General features: G+C 38.0%; 2 protein-coding genes across 2 annotated transcripts in view; one reads left to right on the top strand and one right to left on the bottom strand.

The window, feature by feature from the left end:
• The window catches only part of LOC128436675 (myosin-10), an 80,725-nt gene that overhangs the window by 41,816 nt on the left and 23,180 nt on the right, over positions 1 to 15,729 (top strand). Inside the window, exons 5-13 of the mRNA XM_053418481.1 lie at positions 2,114 to 2,216; positions 3,092 to 3,121; positions 3,358 to 3,372; positions 4,233 to 4,250; positions 6,814 to 6,906; positions 7,720 to 7,783; positions 7,996 to 8,094; positions 8,383 to 8,526; positions 8,609 to 8,704. Of these exons, the coding sequence (XP_053274456.1) occupies positions 2,114 to 2,216; positions 3,092 to 3,121; positions 3,358 to 3,372; positions 4,233 to 4,250; positions 6,814 to 6,906; positions 7,720 to 7,783; positions 7,996 to 8,094; positions 8,383 to 8,526; positions 8,609 to 8,704 (662 nt within the window). The remainder of the gene's footprint in view (positions 1 to 2,113; positions 2,217 to 3,091; positions 3,122 to 3,357; positions 3,373 to 4,232; positions 4,251 to 6,813; positions 6,907 to 7,719; positions 7,784 to 7,995; positions 8,095 to 8,382; positions 8,527 to 8,608; positions 8,705 to 15,729) is intronic.
• Positions 9,917 to 15,673, bottom strand: LOC128436674 (uncharacterized). Its single transcript, XM_053418480.1, has 8 exons — positions 15,443 to 15,673; positions 13,991 to 14,048; positions 13,725 to 13,806; positions 13,353 to 13,421; positions 12,194 to 13,191; positions 11,897 to 12,052; positions 11,544 to 11,636; positions 9,917 to 11,236 (listed from the first exon to the last, which is right to left on the bottom strand). Exons 5-8 carry the CDS (start codon positions 13,175 to 13,177, stop codon positions 10,925 to 10,927), a joined length of 1,545 nt encoding a protein of 514 aa, XP_053274455.1. The 5' UTR covers positions 13,178 to 13,191; positions 13,353 to 13,421; positions 13,725 to 13,806; positions 13,991 to 14,048; positions 15,443 to 15,673; the 3' UTR covers positions 9,917 to 10,924.

Below are 15,729 nucleotides of genomic sequence, written 5' to 3'. Positions count from 1 at the left end.
GTGGCAAAAAAACTGACCAGCGCCCCCTATAGGGCAACCCCGGCACTACGATGGCCGACATTTATACAAATCTATCGGGACATGTGTCGTTTCATAACAAACAAAAAAATATCTTGGATAGGTATGCTTGACCAAACAGGGAGGCCGCCATTTTGGATTAAGTGGCCATTTTTTTTCCATATTCCACATTTTTACTTGATGCACTTGTCCCAGGGCTTTCATCAGATTAACTTCAAATTAAGATCAGTGCCATCACAACAAGATGGAGATAAAAAGTGATTAAGAGATTGACCTTTCGTCACACCGTGTGACCGTGGCGTGGCGTCTTGAGTTTGATTAAACGCCATCAAAACACGAGGTTCTGTATCTCGGACATACATTGTCCAATCGAGTCCAAACTAGACATGTAAGACAAGGGTGCCATCCTGATGACATCTACACAGAAATTATGACTTGAAATTACAGCGCCCCCTGGTGGCTACAGGAAGTGACATGTTTTATACTTTGATGAACTGCTCCTGGCTGATTTACAATATACAGCTCAAATCAGATCAGTCAAGTAATTAGATCATGGTCAGAATTGTGACGTTTCCTCAAACCGTGTAAACATTGATGTGCGGCGAAGGACTTTCCTTCGCCAAAGGACACGATGTTATCATAACTCCACTGTGCATTGTCCTATCACTACAAAACTTCTGTCACATGGTCAGAGTCCAAGCCTGAACAGCTCTATGTGTCAATATTTCCTCAGTGTCATAGCGCCACCTACTGATTCGCCAGGAAACAGGAAGTACTTTGTTAATCCACTCTGCATTATCCAACCGGCTCCAAACTACTGACCTATGATCACAATCCTGAATAGAACAGCTCCATATATGAATATTAGTTCAGGATCATAGCGCCACCTACTGATCAGTTTGAAAATTAAGTTGTGTTAACATTGTCCAATTGACACAAAATTGCTCACGCTACATCAGAGCGCCTACATGAACAGATATATATGTCTGTGCGTAATAATAGTGATGGCGCCACCTACTGGCAAACCTACTGCCGCAGAGCGCAAAACGCATGCAACGTGGAGAAGTGCATGCTCGATCGATGATGTGCGCTTGGTCATCGATCGCTCTCTCCACCGACCGCAACAGGCTTCAACGTGCGGGTGCTCGGGCCCGCAAGTGCTACAACGTAGCCCTAGTTTATTTTGAATTTTGAATTTAAAGACATTTTCCTTGTTCTCTTTATTTTTGAATGGATTATCCAACAACTTTTACAAACTTAACAAAAAGAGTTAACAAGTCTCACAATCAGTAAAAATCTAGAACTGTGTTCATTAGCATTTATTTATTTATTGTGTTTCTGTTGAATTGTGAAGCACAAAATAAGGATTATGCATACTATCAATGGATTCGGCTCTGAGTTACACTGATATGGAAACACCAAATATGACATACAAAACATGATTAAGTCAGCACTCCCTGTTTTAAATGACTTCTTAAGTGGGGGAGCTGAAGAATGTCACACCCGACAGTCCAATACCAACACCAGAGACATTGACACAATCCCTCCATGATAACCGTCCGTGCACAGCAGCAATGACACTGACAGCACTGACACACATACTTTCTCAGTCCTCACCATCAGCCACACCACACTCCCTCAGTCTGAAAGCAAAACAATATTTTGCACATACTTGTTGCGTGTGAGTATGCACTTATTGTAAAACCTCAGGTATGCTCTTAATCTAAACAGCTCCCACGAAAAATTTTGCATGGCTTGAAAGATTTGACATGATTGTATTCCCGGATTTTCAATGCCACAGCCACTGTATGGCAGCAGTGATAAGCAGGCTGACTATTCACACACTCACTACCAGTTTGAGTTTACGTTATTATCTTTCATTCTTCAATAAAAAAATAATCCTTTGGTGAAAAAGAGGGTAGAGATAGTGTTCTGCGAGCACTCACAAACATCTGCAGATCTGTAAAGTAAGAGCAGAACATGTTCGATCCAGTATCACCCGGTGGATTGGGTATAAATGTCGAGGGCTCATTATAAAAAGTTTCATTCTCAAGATGCCTGTCTTTTGTTTGTGGTTTCTTCTTTTGTCTCACAGAGGTGAGTCAGGAGCTGGAAAGACTGAAAACACAAAGAAGGTCATTCAGTACCTGGCACACGTTGCCTCTTCCCACAAAGGAAGAAAAGACCACAACAATCCTGTGAGTATTCTTCATATTCCAGACTCTAATTCAGACTGAACTTTAAGTTGTAACCTAAACATCCCATACAAAGGAGATGGAATACAAATGTCAATGGAGGAGTAGTTACTATAATAATTCCCTTTAGTATGTTTCTATGCCCCTACAACTCTGTAAGGGTATTATGAAGCTGCCTTCAGACATGCTCTGGATTCCACACATTTTCCTGAAATTTTCCAGAGGGGCTGTCTGTGAGAAGGCAGATGTCCAAGTCAACTGTTCTGGACATTTTCTAGAACTCTTCCTGTCTCCCCCCTAGTAAAATGTCTGGAAAATATCAGAGTGAGCCCATGTGATAACACAGCAAGAACAGTTGGTGTTTAATAACATTTCTAACAAGCGATGGACGCTAAAAGAATACAAATAACTGGATGATAAACAGTTGCCATACACATAGAAAACAACAAGATTTGAGAGCTTTTGACGATAAGGGCAGACGCCTGTGATGATGTGCTGTAAACAAAAAATGTATGATTTCTCCAGCAGAATTTATTCTTCATGTCCAATTTTCCCAGACACCCCTCACCTGAATGTGCCAGACATTTTCCTTTTGTTGTGACCATAGTCTGACTCAGGCAATCTCCTGCTGTGTTCTTCATTTGTCAAACTTTTTCCGGTGTTCATGTCTGAAACAGCCTAGCTTTTCTATAGAAATAAAAACTCACATGTGGATTATGAGAACGCTGTAAATGGAGTAACAATAATTAGAAAAAGTCCTGTTTGTTTCGGGTTTCGCAGTATAAGTATCATTACCTATATTGGGCAAAATTACTTTGTGCACTGGATGTGTGTGCGTGCAATCTAACAATTTGCATTTGTCTTTCTGTAACAAACAGCCAGAGTCACCTAAACCAGTGAAACATCAGGCAAGTCCTTATGCTTTTTTATACACCCATGTTCATGTGCATGCTACACTGACATTTTCCTCTCAAATAAAAAAGTTGTATGCCCTTGGATCATAATATATCTGTTGTGCATGAGCCTATTATGAGATCATCAAATGGTGTCAGTAATTCCAAGGATTTCACTAATTCAACTTTATGTTTAAATTAAAGAATGCCGAAAAAGCCTAATTAGCAATTACTTTGTCTCTCTCCATCAGGCTCAAAATGCAGTTGTAAGTACATTTTAAAACTGGTATGATTATTCAAATTACATTGTGTTTTATGTTAATGTGGCATACTGTACATTTGCCTGCTTTTATTGTGATTCACACTCAATGAGACATAGTCAGATGTTTGTTTGTTTTTAGCTGTTGTCACACATTAAGTCTAGGCCGTCATCTTGTGTTGTGTGAAGCATAATCATTTTTATATAGGAAAAATGCTAACTGTATTCAGTGCAGTCCAAAGTGTTATTGATCTGTGTTGTGCACTGTTAAGACAGAACTAGTGGCCACACCTCTCTTTCTTAAAACATCAGCTTATCAGGTTATGTGTGAGTTTACCTTCAGTACTACTGTACTGCAGGTAGCCCTTACAGCCATCTCGCCTGTGACTGAGGCTCTGTCCGCAAGTCACAAGTACACTGGTATTTTTTTTAAACCTAGCTTTTTCTGTGAGCTTTGGCTTTTTGTCTACATGCAAACAACATTTTTTAACGTCACTAAAAATAAGTAAAACATTAGTAAAACAGTGTCACATCCTTTCATGTGGAGGGAGATTCTAAGAACAGGAGAAAAAAATGTGTTTAGATAGATGTTTATGTGTGGACGATGCAGACAATGAATTATGTGTTTACCAACAGGACAGCAGCAGTGATCTTGGTCTCGAGGGCCGGGATCATAGACCACAGAAATAGTATAATATCACCTTTTGCTAACTCAATTGACAGACTGCTGTAGGTTGTTGTAGATTGTGACACCAATGTATCATTTTTAGAAATATTCAGCTTAAATTACAGGTTTACTTGTTTCCATGACATTAATGCAGTTTATTATTTTCTATAATAACAATTGAATCTTCCCATATCCTACAGAGTGGATCCCTGTTTTATGTGAGTAGTATGTAGTTTCTCACCTATCTCACTTCACTTACAATATGAAGGGGGCACCCACTCCGTCGACACCTACTCTTTAACCTCAGAATAACTCACTAATAACTGTTATATTCACTGACTGTGGGTTTGAGATGCTTTCCATCCACTATAAGCATACAGTCAGCTTAATACCAGCCATAGCTATCAATGTGTTTTGATCTAACATGAACGTACAGAGTTTATTAAACAGGATATGTCGTCGATTTAGTTTTTTTCTTTCTCTTTTTTTTGGCAACTCACAGAAATTATGTTAATTAACTACAATAAAATTGCTAAATACACTTATCATTACAGGCAGTGAAATCAACAGCTGCTGGTTTAGACTATCGCTGTTAAAGCCTGTTAATTCTGTTAATTCTGTTAAGAATGTAAGTCACAGATCTTACGATAAAAACAATACAAAAAAAATGCTCATCAGCGCTTTATATATTTACAACAACCCTCCAGATAAAAGAAACTAGATTCACCAAAAATGTATTAACCTATATTTATGCATCATTAATTGAAATGGTTTGCTGTTTTTTAAGCAAGCTCAACTCAATCACTAGAGCAGAATCAGAATCAGAATCCTTTAATAGTCCCACAGTGGGGAAATTTGAGGGTTTACAGCAGCAGCGCAGGTACAGTGCAACAAGAGCAAAAGAAAGAGCAAAACAACATAGTAAGAAACAAAAACAACAATGAGCAAAAAAGTAAATAGTAAATAAGTAAATAAATAGTAAGCAGTAGAACAACTAAATAATACAATTAAATAATTAAATAAAATAATTAAATTGTGTTGTGTGTTCAATGGGATCACAGCTGGTTGTACTGGATGTAGTAGTTGATCTATGTAACATTAAGTAGGAATCAGCCTAAAGAGCCTAAACAAGTTCTCTGCATTGACTTGTTTCCATTTAAACACTTTGTGCCCTTTCCCAAGAAATGCCCTAATTTTTCTTTCTTCTGAAAAGCAAGACTTGTAATATTTGCTGCACCTCTTGACCCCTGCAGCAGATGTTGAGCAGTGAAAACAACTTCCTTGACTGGCCTCTGCCTCCGAAAGTTTAGAGGGACAGTTTTGACTGATCTTCCTTGGCTTCACTCGGCCTGTCCTAAAACACTGCTCTGCTTTGTGGCTTGCCAAACACGCTGCACGTTAATAAGAGACAAACTTGTAACTATCAATGTTTATGAAAAAAATTGTTTGAGGGAGATAATTAGGATTCTATTTTAGCTTCAGAAGCTTTTGGATATTAATAGTGTTGACTTATAATGAGTCAGATTTCTTGCAAAACAGTTGGCAGGCTCTGGTGGAGGAGCCGGCTCTGACTCTGTCAGATGTTTGATATATCCACTTTTCTATAGAAATGTGGGTCAAACCTCTAAATGCTGCTGAGCTGGACCCCCCCTGGTGTTTTTAATCTGCACATTGTGTGTACAATAGACCACATAAATGGGCAGAGGTTGCCAATGGATAATTTTAACCACCAAATTGCACCACAGGTCTGTGTTTATGTAGAAACAAGGGCTTTTGGGTTAAATCCTCTGGCCTCTCTGGGATTTGCTTCTGCTCTGATAGCTGGAGAAGGTCCAGGTTTATCCAGTTCAGCCCTGCCTCATTCGAGCTGCTCAGAAACTCAATTAAAAGCAGCCCATCATGCTCTCAAGCCAAAGATCACATTACAAGTCTCACATACTAACCAAATGCTGATTCCTCAGTTCCTTTTTGTGGAAAATGGCCTCCGCAAACCTCAAGTGAGCACAGCTATTTTTGACGTAATGGGAAAATATTTCACTTAGCCACAAGAAGAGAAATAACGGAGCAGAAAAAATAGTTTTTTTCTCTCTTTTCTGTTGGATTCTCTGGTCATGACAAAGCCAACAATGAGGCTCGGATGGAAACATAGCAGACCACCTGTTCAAACATCTTTAAAATATGCTTTTTTTAATTCAACATGTCAGAGAATCCAATTTGACCAAAAATAGTGTTTCTGTTGTGCGTTGTGGACACATTCCCCCTGACATGATAAATTGCATGTCTGGCTTCTGTCACAGCAAAAGAAAAATTCCCCAGAGCAGATCCCAAATGGAAATTTCTTTTCCATCTAAACTTTAGAAGATAAAATTGTGTTGGCTCGGTTTTTGGAAGGTTTGAGATATAGTTTTACAATATCCATGATCCGATCAAAAGCTTTTCTCTCATTTGTTTAATCTATAAGCCCAAGGTGAAGTCTCAACATTTGACAGTCAAAAACCAAATAAGTTTCACATCCAATGTTATATAACATAGAAAAAAATAAACAGTTTTGAAATATTCCAATCAGGTCACTCTTAATATTTCCATCTACTGTCTTTATCTGTGTGCGTGACTTATGAAACCTTTTCTTTGTTTTCCTGTATGAAACACACAAGTCTTCAGATGTCTGCTGTCTTTGTCTGCATGTATATGCCTTTTTCAGTTGTCAGTGAAAATCTGAATAAATTTCTCTTCTTTTTTAGACTTGATTTTCATATGGTAACGATTCACCCTTTTTTTCAGGGTGAATTGGAACGTCAGCTTTTACAAGCCAACCCCATCCTGGAAGCATTTGGCAACGCGAAGACAGTGAAAAATGACAACTCGTCACGATTTGTAAGTACAGAAAAAATGATATTCAAAATGTCTACTGTGGTGTCCTCCTGTCTCAGCCATACACGTTATACAAAGATTAACGACACTTCCAGAAACGAAGCCAAAATACAAACACTACCATCTTTCAACAAAGAGCTTTGACTTCACTTTTGGGGAGCTGTCATATCGTTCATTTTTATATGCCGTCTATGGTCTCAACACCATCATGGCTTTTAAAAAAAAATTTAAGTCAAGAATAAACTGATTTAAAGTAATTGAATCATCTAGTCTTTCCTGTTTGCAGTTAAACAGGCCAGACACACGTGCCTGTTTGTCATTAATGAGGCCTTTGAAAGTGGAGCCTTTCAGGCAAACCGCACTCAGCAGACTTCTGAGAAGGGAAGCAGCACATGAGTAAACCCTCAGTTTACAGTGTCCCTGTGGCAGATAAATCGGTCAAATTCAATAAGAGATTATGCTATAATTATTAAATTAATGCGATTCTTCAGAAGCTGTTAACCCGGTTGATCTACATTACCCTCAGCCAGCTAGCTAAAATTTCCTCTATTGTCATCAGTCAGATCCCATTGATGACAAATGATTCAAGACAGGTATTCAAAAGAATTCTGGAAATTTACGGATGCTGGTTGAAGTCATGTGTCAAAAGTTGAATTGCTTTAAATATTCAAAGTTGTTTTTACAATCAATACTGTAAATCTATATCAGTGTTCTATTAATGGAGGGGGTGCCTTAGTGTCATTAAGTTGCAGATTGATTCCTTGTTATCTTGAATAGTACATTTCCTGAACAATTATCTTGTGTTGATCTATGCAGGGGAAATTCATCCGGATCAACTTTGATGTCACCGGATACATTGTTGGAGCCAATATTGAAACTTGTATCCTGCTTTAAAAAGATTTACTAGAAATACTAGGTCAAATAGGAAATGTCCATCCCTGCATGCCATAGAAATTTGCCGTTTGAAGTGAAGCCGATTTTTTTTAACCTGTAATCTAACCAATTTGAACTGGACAGAAGGAATGGAATTTTGTTTCTACATCAAACTAACTCACCAGGTAGATATTATTTTCCTTGACCAGCATGTGTTAGACTTACTGGAGAAATCCAGAGCTATTCGTCAAGCCAAAGATGAGCGCACCTTCCACATCTTCTACCAGCTGCTGGTTGGAGCTGGAGAACACCTGCAATGTGAGTAGACGGAGCTTGAATTGTTACACTTTATAAGAGCTTTTCTGTCTGTCATAACTACAGAGTGCAGCTGATCTTTCCAGTGTGATTACTGTATGTGCAAGGGTAACATTATTTATAATATTCAGTGTAAGTGAGTGTATATATATATTTACACACACACAGTAAGTATTAACTATTGACAATGTATACAAATTAAAGTAAGTTAAATCTCATCAGAATCCTCCACAGTGAGTTTGGGCTGATTTAATATCATGGATAACGGTGACTGTGTTGTTTGGTGGACAGCGGACCTGCTTTTGGAAGGATTCAACAACTACCGTTTCCTGTCCAATGGCAACGTCACAATCCCGGGTCAGCAGGACAAAGACAACTTCCAAGAGACAATGGAGGCCATGCACATCATGAGCTTCTGCCATGAGGAGATTCTGGGTATGTAATCCAAAACATTAAAATAACATAGCAAAGGGGAAACTAAATTGATTGGATTTTCACCGGGTTCTTTATCTTATAGGCATGCTGAAGGTCGTGTCTTCGGTGCTTCAGTTTGGAAACATTGTCTTCAAAAAGGAGAGGAACTCTGACCAAGCCTCTATGCCTGATAATACTGGTAAATACACACACACACACACACACACACACACACACACACACACACACACACACACAAATCCTAGGACATCTGTTTCACAACACTGTAGCTTGGAGATCACAGGTCAAGACACTGCCCTCCTCCTTTCTCTCTTCCTATATAACACTTCAACTTGTCCTGCTCCCTCACACTGTTCACCTCATCCACTGAACAGAGGGACCAGTGATTTACATCTTTTCTCTCCCTGAGCGTTGTCAACCTGCCATTGAGTCACATCGTTATGAGGATTTACTCCTAAAGGAAATGGGGCACAGCCTTCCAGTTCCTCCACATGTGGCACTCCATATTTGGCACTTAAAGGAGAAAGAGAGAGAGGGGAGTAAATCTAATGCCAGTGATGCAGCTCAGCCAGATTTCCCCAAATGCGATGAGCAGAAGAGAGGCCTGAAGCGCATGTTTTTTTTAGAAGTGAGACTTGGCGGATCAGTCTAGATTCTGCTTTTCCTCCTTTTCCATAAGCTGCAGCCATGAAAAATAATGACACTTTCCCCATCAATTTAATATGAATACTGACATCTTAGAAAGATTTGTGCTAAGATCAATAAGTTTGCATGAATATCTGTTAAATGACATCATTGTCAGACAGTTGTGTCAAAGTAGCACTGGGAAAGCTTTCCTGGGTCGACAAAGCAATTTATACACATAGTCTCAAATCTCTTACTTTGGCATTTTATTCTACACTCAAAAAAATGATTTGTTGACTTTAATTAAATTTATTTCGTCAACAGGTTCCACGCAATTATATTAGGTTAGATGAAAGCTAAATTATTAGTTTCATCCAAATTAATAAACTTGAATTACAGTAATGCAATAATAATGAGTTGTTCCAACTCAAAAGCATAACTTCAGATCAAAAGGATATATTTACATTCACCCAATTTAAGTTATGTATGTTCACCCAATTTAAATAATTTACGTTCACTCAATGCAACGCAAGTTATGTTATATGGACTTAAATAATATATTTACAGTTTACATATATCTTATTTGTAGTTGTAATATAATACATTTAAGGTCAATTAACTTAACAGTGTTCATCCAATGTATTTTTTATGAATTACTTTAACATAATCCAATTTTGTCAACTGGTTCCACACAAATGAATTGGGTACAACCAATTTTTTTTTTTTTTTACTTTTTATTAAAACATTGCAACATGGTCCAACAGCAAACAACAATTTGTATGAACATTCATTTTAGCATTGTGGAGAAAATAACATAACATGTTAATTAATGCTGCAGAATATATATATATATATATATATATCTATGATATATAATACAATCGGCCGACAATGGCCTATCACAGATATATCTGTGTTAACCGATACATATACAATAACAAGTTTTTTGTTGCCCTACAAATATACAATATGCATATACTGAAAATGTTTGGCTGTGGTACAGGATTATACTGTATTCTTAAATCCCAGCGTGTTGTGCTGCAGAGGGATAATGGAAGAAAATGACTTTTTGTGACTCACAGTTTATCACTTCAAGAAATGTATTACCTTGATATTTAAAGCAGCTATAATCCACGTTTTATATGAACAATGGATCCAAAGACTATATGTGGCTAATATGTCAAAGATATCCCCAACAGCCACAAACAGAGCGAAAACTATCCTCTGAGTATCCAGCTTCCCTGCAGAGCATTTGTTTCAAAGCTGTAAAAACCCACCAAACACTATTTACCTCCGACATCAAACAGCAAGCTAAAGTCATGACATCATGCATGTGCAGGAATATGTGCTCCACTAACCATGTGCTCCACTAGCTCCTTATCATTATAATCTGTTATCAGGCATTTCTTTAGTCAGTCTCTTAAACCATGTAGCATCTTCCTGTAGTTTTTTTAATTAAATTAAACTCTAAAGTTACTTTGTCAGTTGAACTGTAGCACTGTTCTGTGGTTCAATCCTCTCTTTCCTTTCCTGCTGTTATTGCAAACGTCTGAACTCCCCACAGACACTTCTCTCTCATGGGTTCACCTGAGATGGTGTTTGATGGCAGGCACTGTCATCACCACCACTCTGCATTGCAACATGGTCCAACAGCAACCAATTTTTATGTGTGTATGAACATCTAACAAACATAGTAATAACATTAGTTACTAACATCTAACAAAACATTAATTTTAGCATTTTGGAGAACATTCAGCATCGTACAAATGGTTGCTTATTCATAGAGTTTGTTCTTGAGCATCTGTACCTTGCTTGAAAGTCTTGATGCATCAAGTTGAAGGAAGACCTTCTGAAGCACTTCAAAGAAGGCTTTCAGTTCCTTAGGATAACTAAGGTTCAGTGCATATATAAATCCCATCATAAGTGCAGATGCAGAGGCAATGTCTCTCAGGTCATGCAGAACTTCAACACCCTCGATCACTATTCCAACATCGGCTGGAGAAGTGGTGGCATCACCTCCCTCAACATTGATGCTGTAGATGCCGAGAATAATGTGTTGAAGCTCCCTCTCAACAGCATCAGTATCCTTTACATAATTGAGAAAGAAAGGACAAAAAACAAACTATGAAATCACAGAGTGTAACTTTTCAATGTCATCTGTACAAATTGACAAGCTGAATTCAAAATAAATACATAACAAAAAACTGATCATACAGGGATACAAACAGAGGGCAGCGGTAGTCTAACGCTGCAGATTTTTTTATTTCCACAACATTTTAGTTCTGATAAGAAGTAAATTACTCCTAAAATCATTAACATGTCACACAATTAGCTTAAGCCAAATGTAATATTTGGTGTATACAGGTAGAAAGAAAACTATTAAAATGACCAACCAGGTATTCTTTAAACAGGATGTTTGGGTCTTCGTTCAGGTAGACACAGAGCGCCCTGAGGGTACACTCCCTCCTCTTTTCAACAGTTTCATCCTTAAGACAGATAAATAAAGAAATACTTTAGGACTACACATACATACATACATCCCACATTTGTACAAGTATATTAAATGGATGACAAAATCCCAGAGGATTAGGTCTGGATACCATTTCATTTATTTATGCATTTTAAATATAATTTGAAACGACAACGTATAAAAGATAATTTTACACAACAGTTACTAGTTATAGTTCGGTTAACAAGAGCTTATCATTTATGTTTCATAATATTTTCTACCAATAACAAAATATACCTGTGTGATTGGAGCCAACATTTTTCTGATTTTCATCCCAGCAGAGCCTCCTTTCTTCTCAAACACTTTTATGAGCTGAGCAGTGTGTTGGTCCAGTTGGGCAAGGAACTTCGAGACAAGGGGAGCAGTAGTAATCCTCACAAATTCCGCCTCCACCTGAAAACATAATGTCCACAAAACCCAACTTATTATTTGCACCTACTAAAACATCCAACCTTGTAGTGAGACTAATAATTTGCAAATTTAGAACATCCCTATATTTTCTAAACTAACGCATATTTTAAAAACATTTCATACCTCTGCAACAGTGAAGAGTCCTGGCCATCTGATCTTGAACTCTGCCATCATTGGCTTGTCTCTGACGACCTCCTGCCTCCTGTATGCAAATGTCTTGGCCATCTTCTCTTTGACTACTTTTTCGTTATGTCTCTTCTTGACCTCAGATAACAATGCCAATCTTTCACCCTCAAGGCTGTCCTGGGTCTCCCCAGTAGGATAGGAAGGACAAAAGTTGACCTCTGCCTTTCTGGGTTTCTTGACATTATAGGCAGGCTGGCATCTATCTGTGGGTTTGTGCTTAAGCGAATTAATGCTTAGTTCTGGGCATCCTAAGTTTCTAAGCTTTGTCCTATAGTTTGCCATCTTGTACTTAAGGCTTATTTTCCATCCATAAAAACCATTAAATGATCCTTGTTCCCTCAAACATGGATGTGCTTTGATTAAAGCTTCAGCAACATCTTCTATTTCTAAGTTTGAAGGATATGCTTTGAACTTAATGATTTGCTCAGCAAGACTTTCTAAGATGTCCGATTTGAGTTTGTGACCCGGGTTCAATAAAACTCCATCTGATAAGAAGGCCTGGTTTGCGCCTTCAAGTTGAATCTCCACATCATATGGAAACTTTGGGATTTGGAATGTTGTTGGCCACTGTGATCGAGCAGTTTGCGAATCAGGGCTGGAGAGTATTATTGTTGAAGATGACGAAGAAGTGTCTTCCCCACTCTGGTTAATGTTGCCTTGGTTGAGGTCTGTAGCATCTGACATACAGATGACTTTCACTGTGCCCCTGTCTTGAATATCGCTAATTTGGTTGAGGTTAACAAAATTATTATCAAAGTCACTGTCCATGTACTGAAGTCTAATGTCCCCATCGATAAGAAATTGACGTTTGATCTCATTTGAAAGATCCTCCACAGACTCTGGCATGCCCGATTCTATGGTCAGTTTTTCCACATTGTTGGCACCAAGAATAATCCGCAGTTTGACTGGGGCAGCCATCATCCAAACGCTTCGGTCTAGAAGAGACAAAAATACGAGTACACAGATTTAATAAGTGTTAAAAGAAAACATTTACAGGCATCAAATTGAATGAGGGCTTATTTACAAAAAGGATTAGCAAATTATTGCATTTTGTAGTTTGGAAGTTTGGAATCAGGATTGTATGTTTATATCTTACCACAGTGTTAAAAGTATTCACTATACAGCTTGTCCAAGTGGAAAAGATGACAGGTATTAGGTGCGCATGCTGGAGAGAAAAAAGTGCACATCAAATAATCACATTCGGATTCGGTGTGCGAAATCAGAAGAAAAAAGAAAGGGAAAAAAACCAGGGTATTGATATTTATGAATATGTATGCAAATTAGTATATGTGTAAATAGATCTGTAAATTAAGAAAAAAAGACTAAACAAATGTGAATGATTAAACACCAGAGCAACTGAGCGGAGCCAGAGGGAGTGAAGAGTGGTTGGACATTTGTAAATATTTTTGCTATAATAATGCCCGATTATATAACAGTTTTCTTAAGAAAAGTATAACTGTTAACATACCACATGAAGGCTCAGCAGTGCCAGCTCAATGAAGGAGGCAGAAGGTTGTCGCAGCTACAATCTGAAATGCCACAGCTACAATCTGAAATTAAACATAAAAAAGGAGCCATCAACCAAATGAAATTCATTTAATTTTTTTGTGAACTATGTCTTTAACGCATAAAATATGCCTCCTTTAATCCAACATTAAGCATCGTAAAAAATAATTTTGCATATACATTTTCACATAAATTAAAAAACGGATAGTTTACATATAAAATACTTACATATAACGTTTTGGGAAGTCGTGCTAAAAAAACACGTATGGTTGATGATAAAATTCACCTGCAAAAGGACGGAGAGTGCCATTAGTTTTTGAAAAATAGTTTTCCCTGAAATGATTTTGATAAATGAAATTGTCATCATTTTGAAAGCATTTCATACCACTTATATAATATTATAGCATCATAATATGAACCCTTACAAAAAACACGAAACTTTGATTTCTTAAGAATATGTCTGTCATTTTCATTAGAATTCTAAAATATTAAAATAGGGTTGCAGCCTGCCACACACAGACTAGTGCCACTGAACGTTTTTGTGCTTTCGCGGAAGCACGCATGCAGGTGATGCGTTCCAGTGAGTGGATGTGAATGGAAGACGTTTCAACCAAACAGAACATTATATTTAATTCCACGTGTCATTCATTTAAATAAAACGTGTTTATAAACGTTTAAGAAACTGGTTTGCTTTACAAACTGTGAACACCTGGAGACTTTAACTTGCTTGTCCCCTGTGAAGTGTTTTGTTTTTCGACAGCATTTGAAGGCAGCATCAAAACGAAACTTAACTCTCCTGAGTGTGTGCGTGTGTGTGAGAGATCACTCCGCCTCGCTCCAGGAGAGGAGAGATGCGACATGTTTCGCCAACTGAGTCTAACTAGCAATAAAGAAAACAGGAAATTCTGACGGGGCGAATTAAATAACCGTGATTTGCGGATTCAAATAGAACAGAATAAAGTTGAACTGTTGGGTGGGCAGAGTACAATGCCCGATTCTAGCCCCCCCACCCCCCTCTCCGTAAGGTGAAACACGAAGGGAGGGCAGCGCAGGAGGGTTTCCCACATCTTTGTCACACAAACCGGCCGGGAGAAAAAACTAAACGAAGACGTGCTCCGTATTTAACTGGTGTCAAATAACGGAACGATTCAGTTTTTACAGGGAGGTTGGCAACACGAGTTGCGTTAGTATACAGCGGTTAGCTAGCACAAGTTTTGGCTATTAGCTTTTCATTCAAGTCTGTAACACTGCAAACGTAACATACAGGCCGAATACAAACTAAGCACGATTTACAGCCGTTGAGCGGTATATGAGGTGCCAATATTACCTCAAGCTTACAGCTACTTACCGGTGGTTTTTTTTCAATAAATGACGTGCTGGTCCGCTAGCTCCAATGTATCTTTAACCCGCGCATACATAGCCTTTCCTTTTTACAATGCTTCACAATAAAAGCTTCCCCATGATTCGCCCAGATACATTTTTTTTTAATGAAGTAGCAACAGGAAGATGATGGGTTTAAGTAATAACGTATTAATTAACTTGAATTCAGACAATTATAGAAACATAGCGAGGCACACTATAGTATAACTCCGTAAAAAAACGATACACCTTTTCAAACCCCATATTTACAATATAAATAATTCTGCAGGTTAAATAAAAGTTTAAAGAAATTTCTCTTACCTCTTTCCACTTGCTTGCCGCCAAAAAATATTTTTTGAACTCCGGTCAGATCCTTCTGAGCATGCGCAGTGTAGAGTTATTCTTCTTCGGGTATTTACCGCACCTGGCATTGCATTACTGCCACCTTCTGGATGTAGGAAATATCTTGACCCTAATTGGCTTGACATCATTTTTTCGAGCTTGTTCAAAACATTATTATTTTGTAAAGTTAACTAGAGGCACAATTACTTTGACTTGATTTAAAAAAAGTATTTTAACTTAACAAATTCATGTTTTTTAATTAACCT

The sequence above is a fragment of the Pleuronectes platessa genome, chromosome 3, assembly GCF_947347685.1.
Source record: "Pleuronectes platessa chromosome 3, fPlePla1.1, whole genome shotgun sequence".
Taxonomy (NCBI): domain Eukaryota; kingdom Metazoa; phylum Chordata; class Actinopteri; order Pleuronectiformes; family Pleuronectidae; genus Pleuronectes; species Pleuronectes platessa.
The sequence above is the reverse complement of the archived record's forward strand: the minus strand, read 5'-3'. Positions and strand labels throughout refer to the sequence as shown.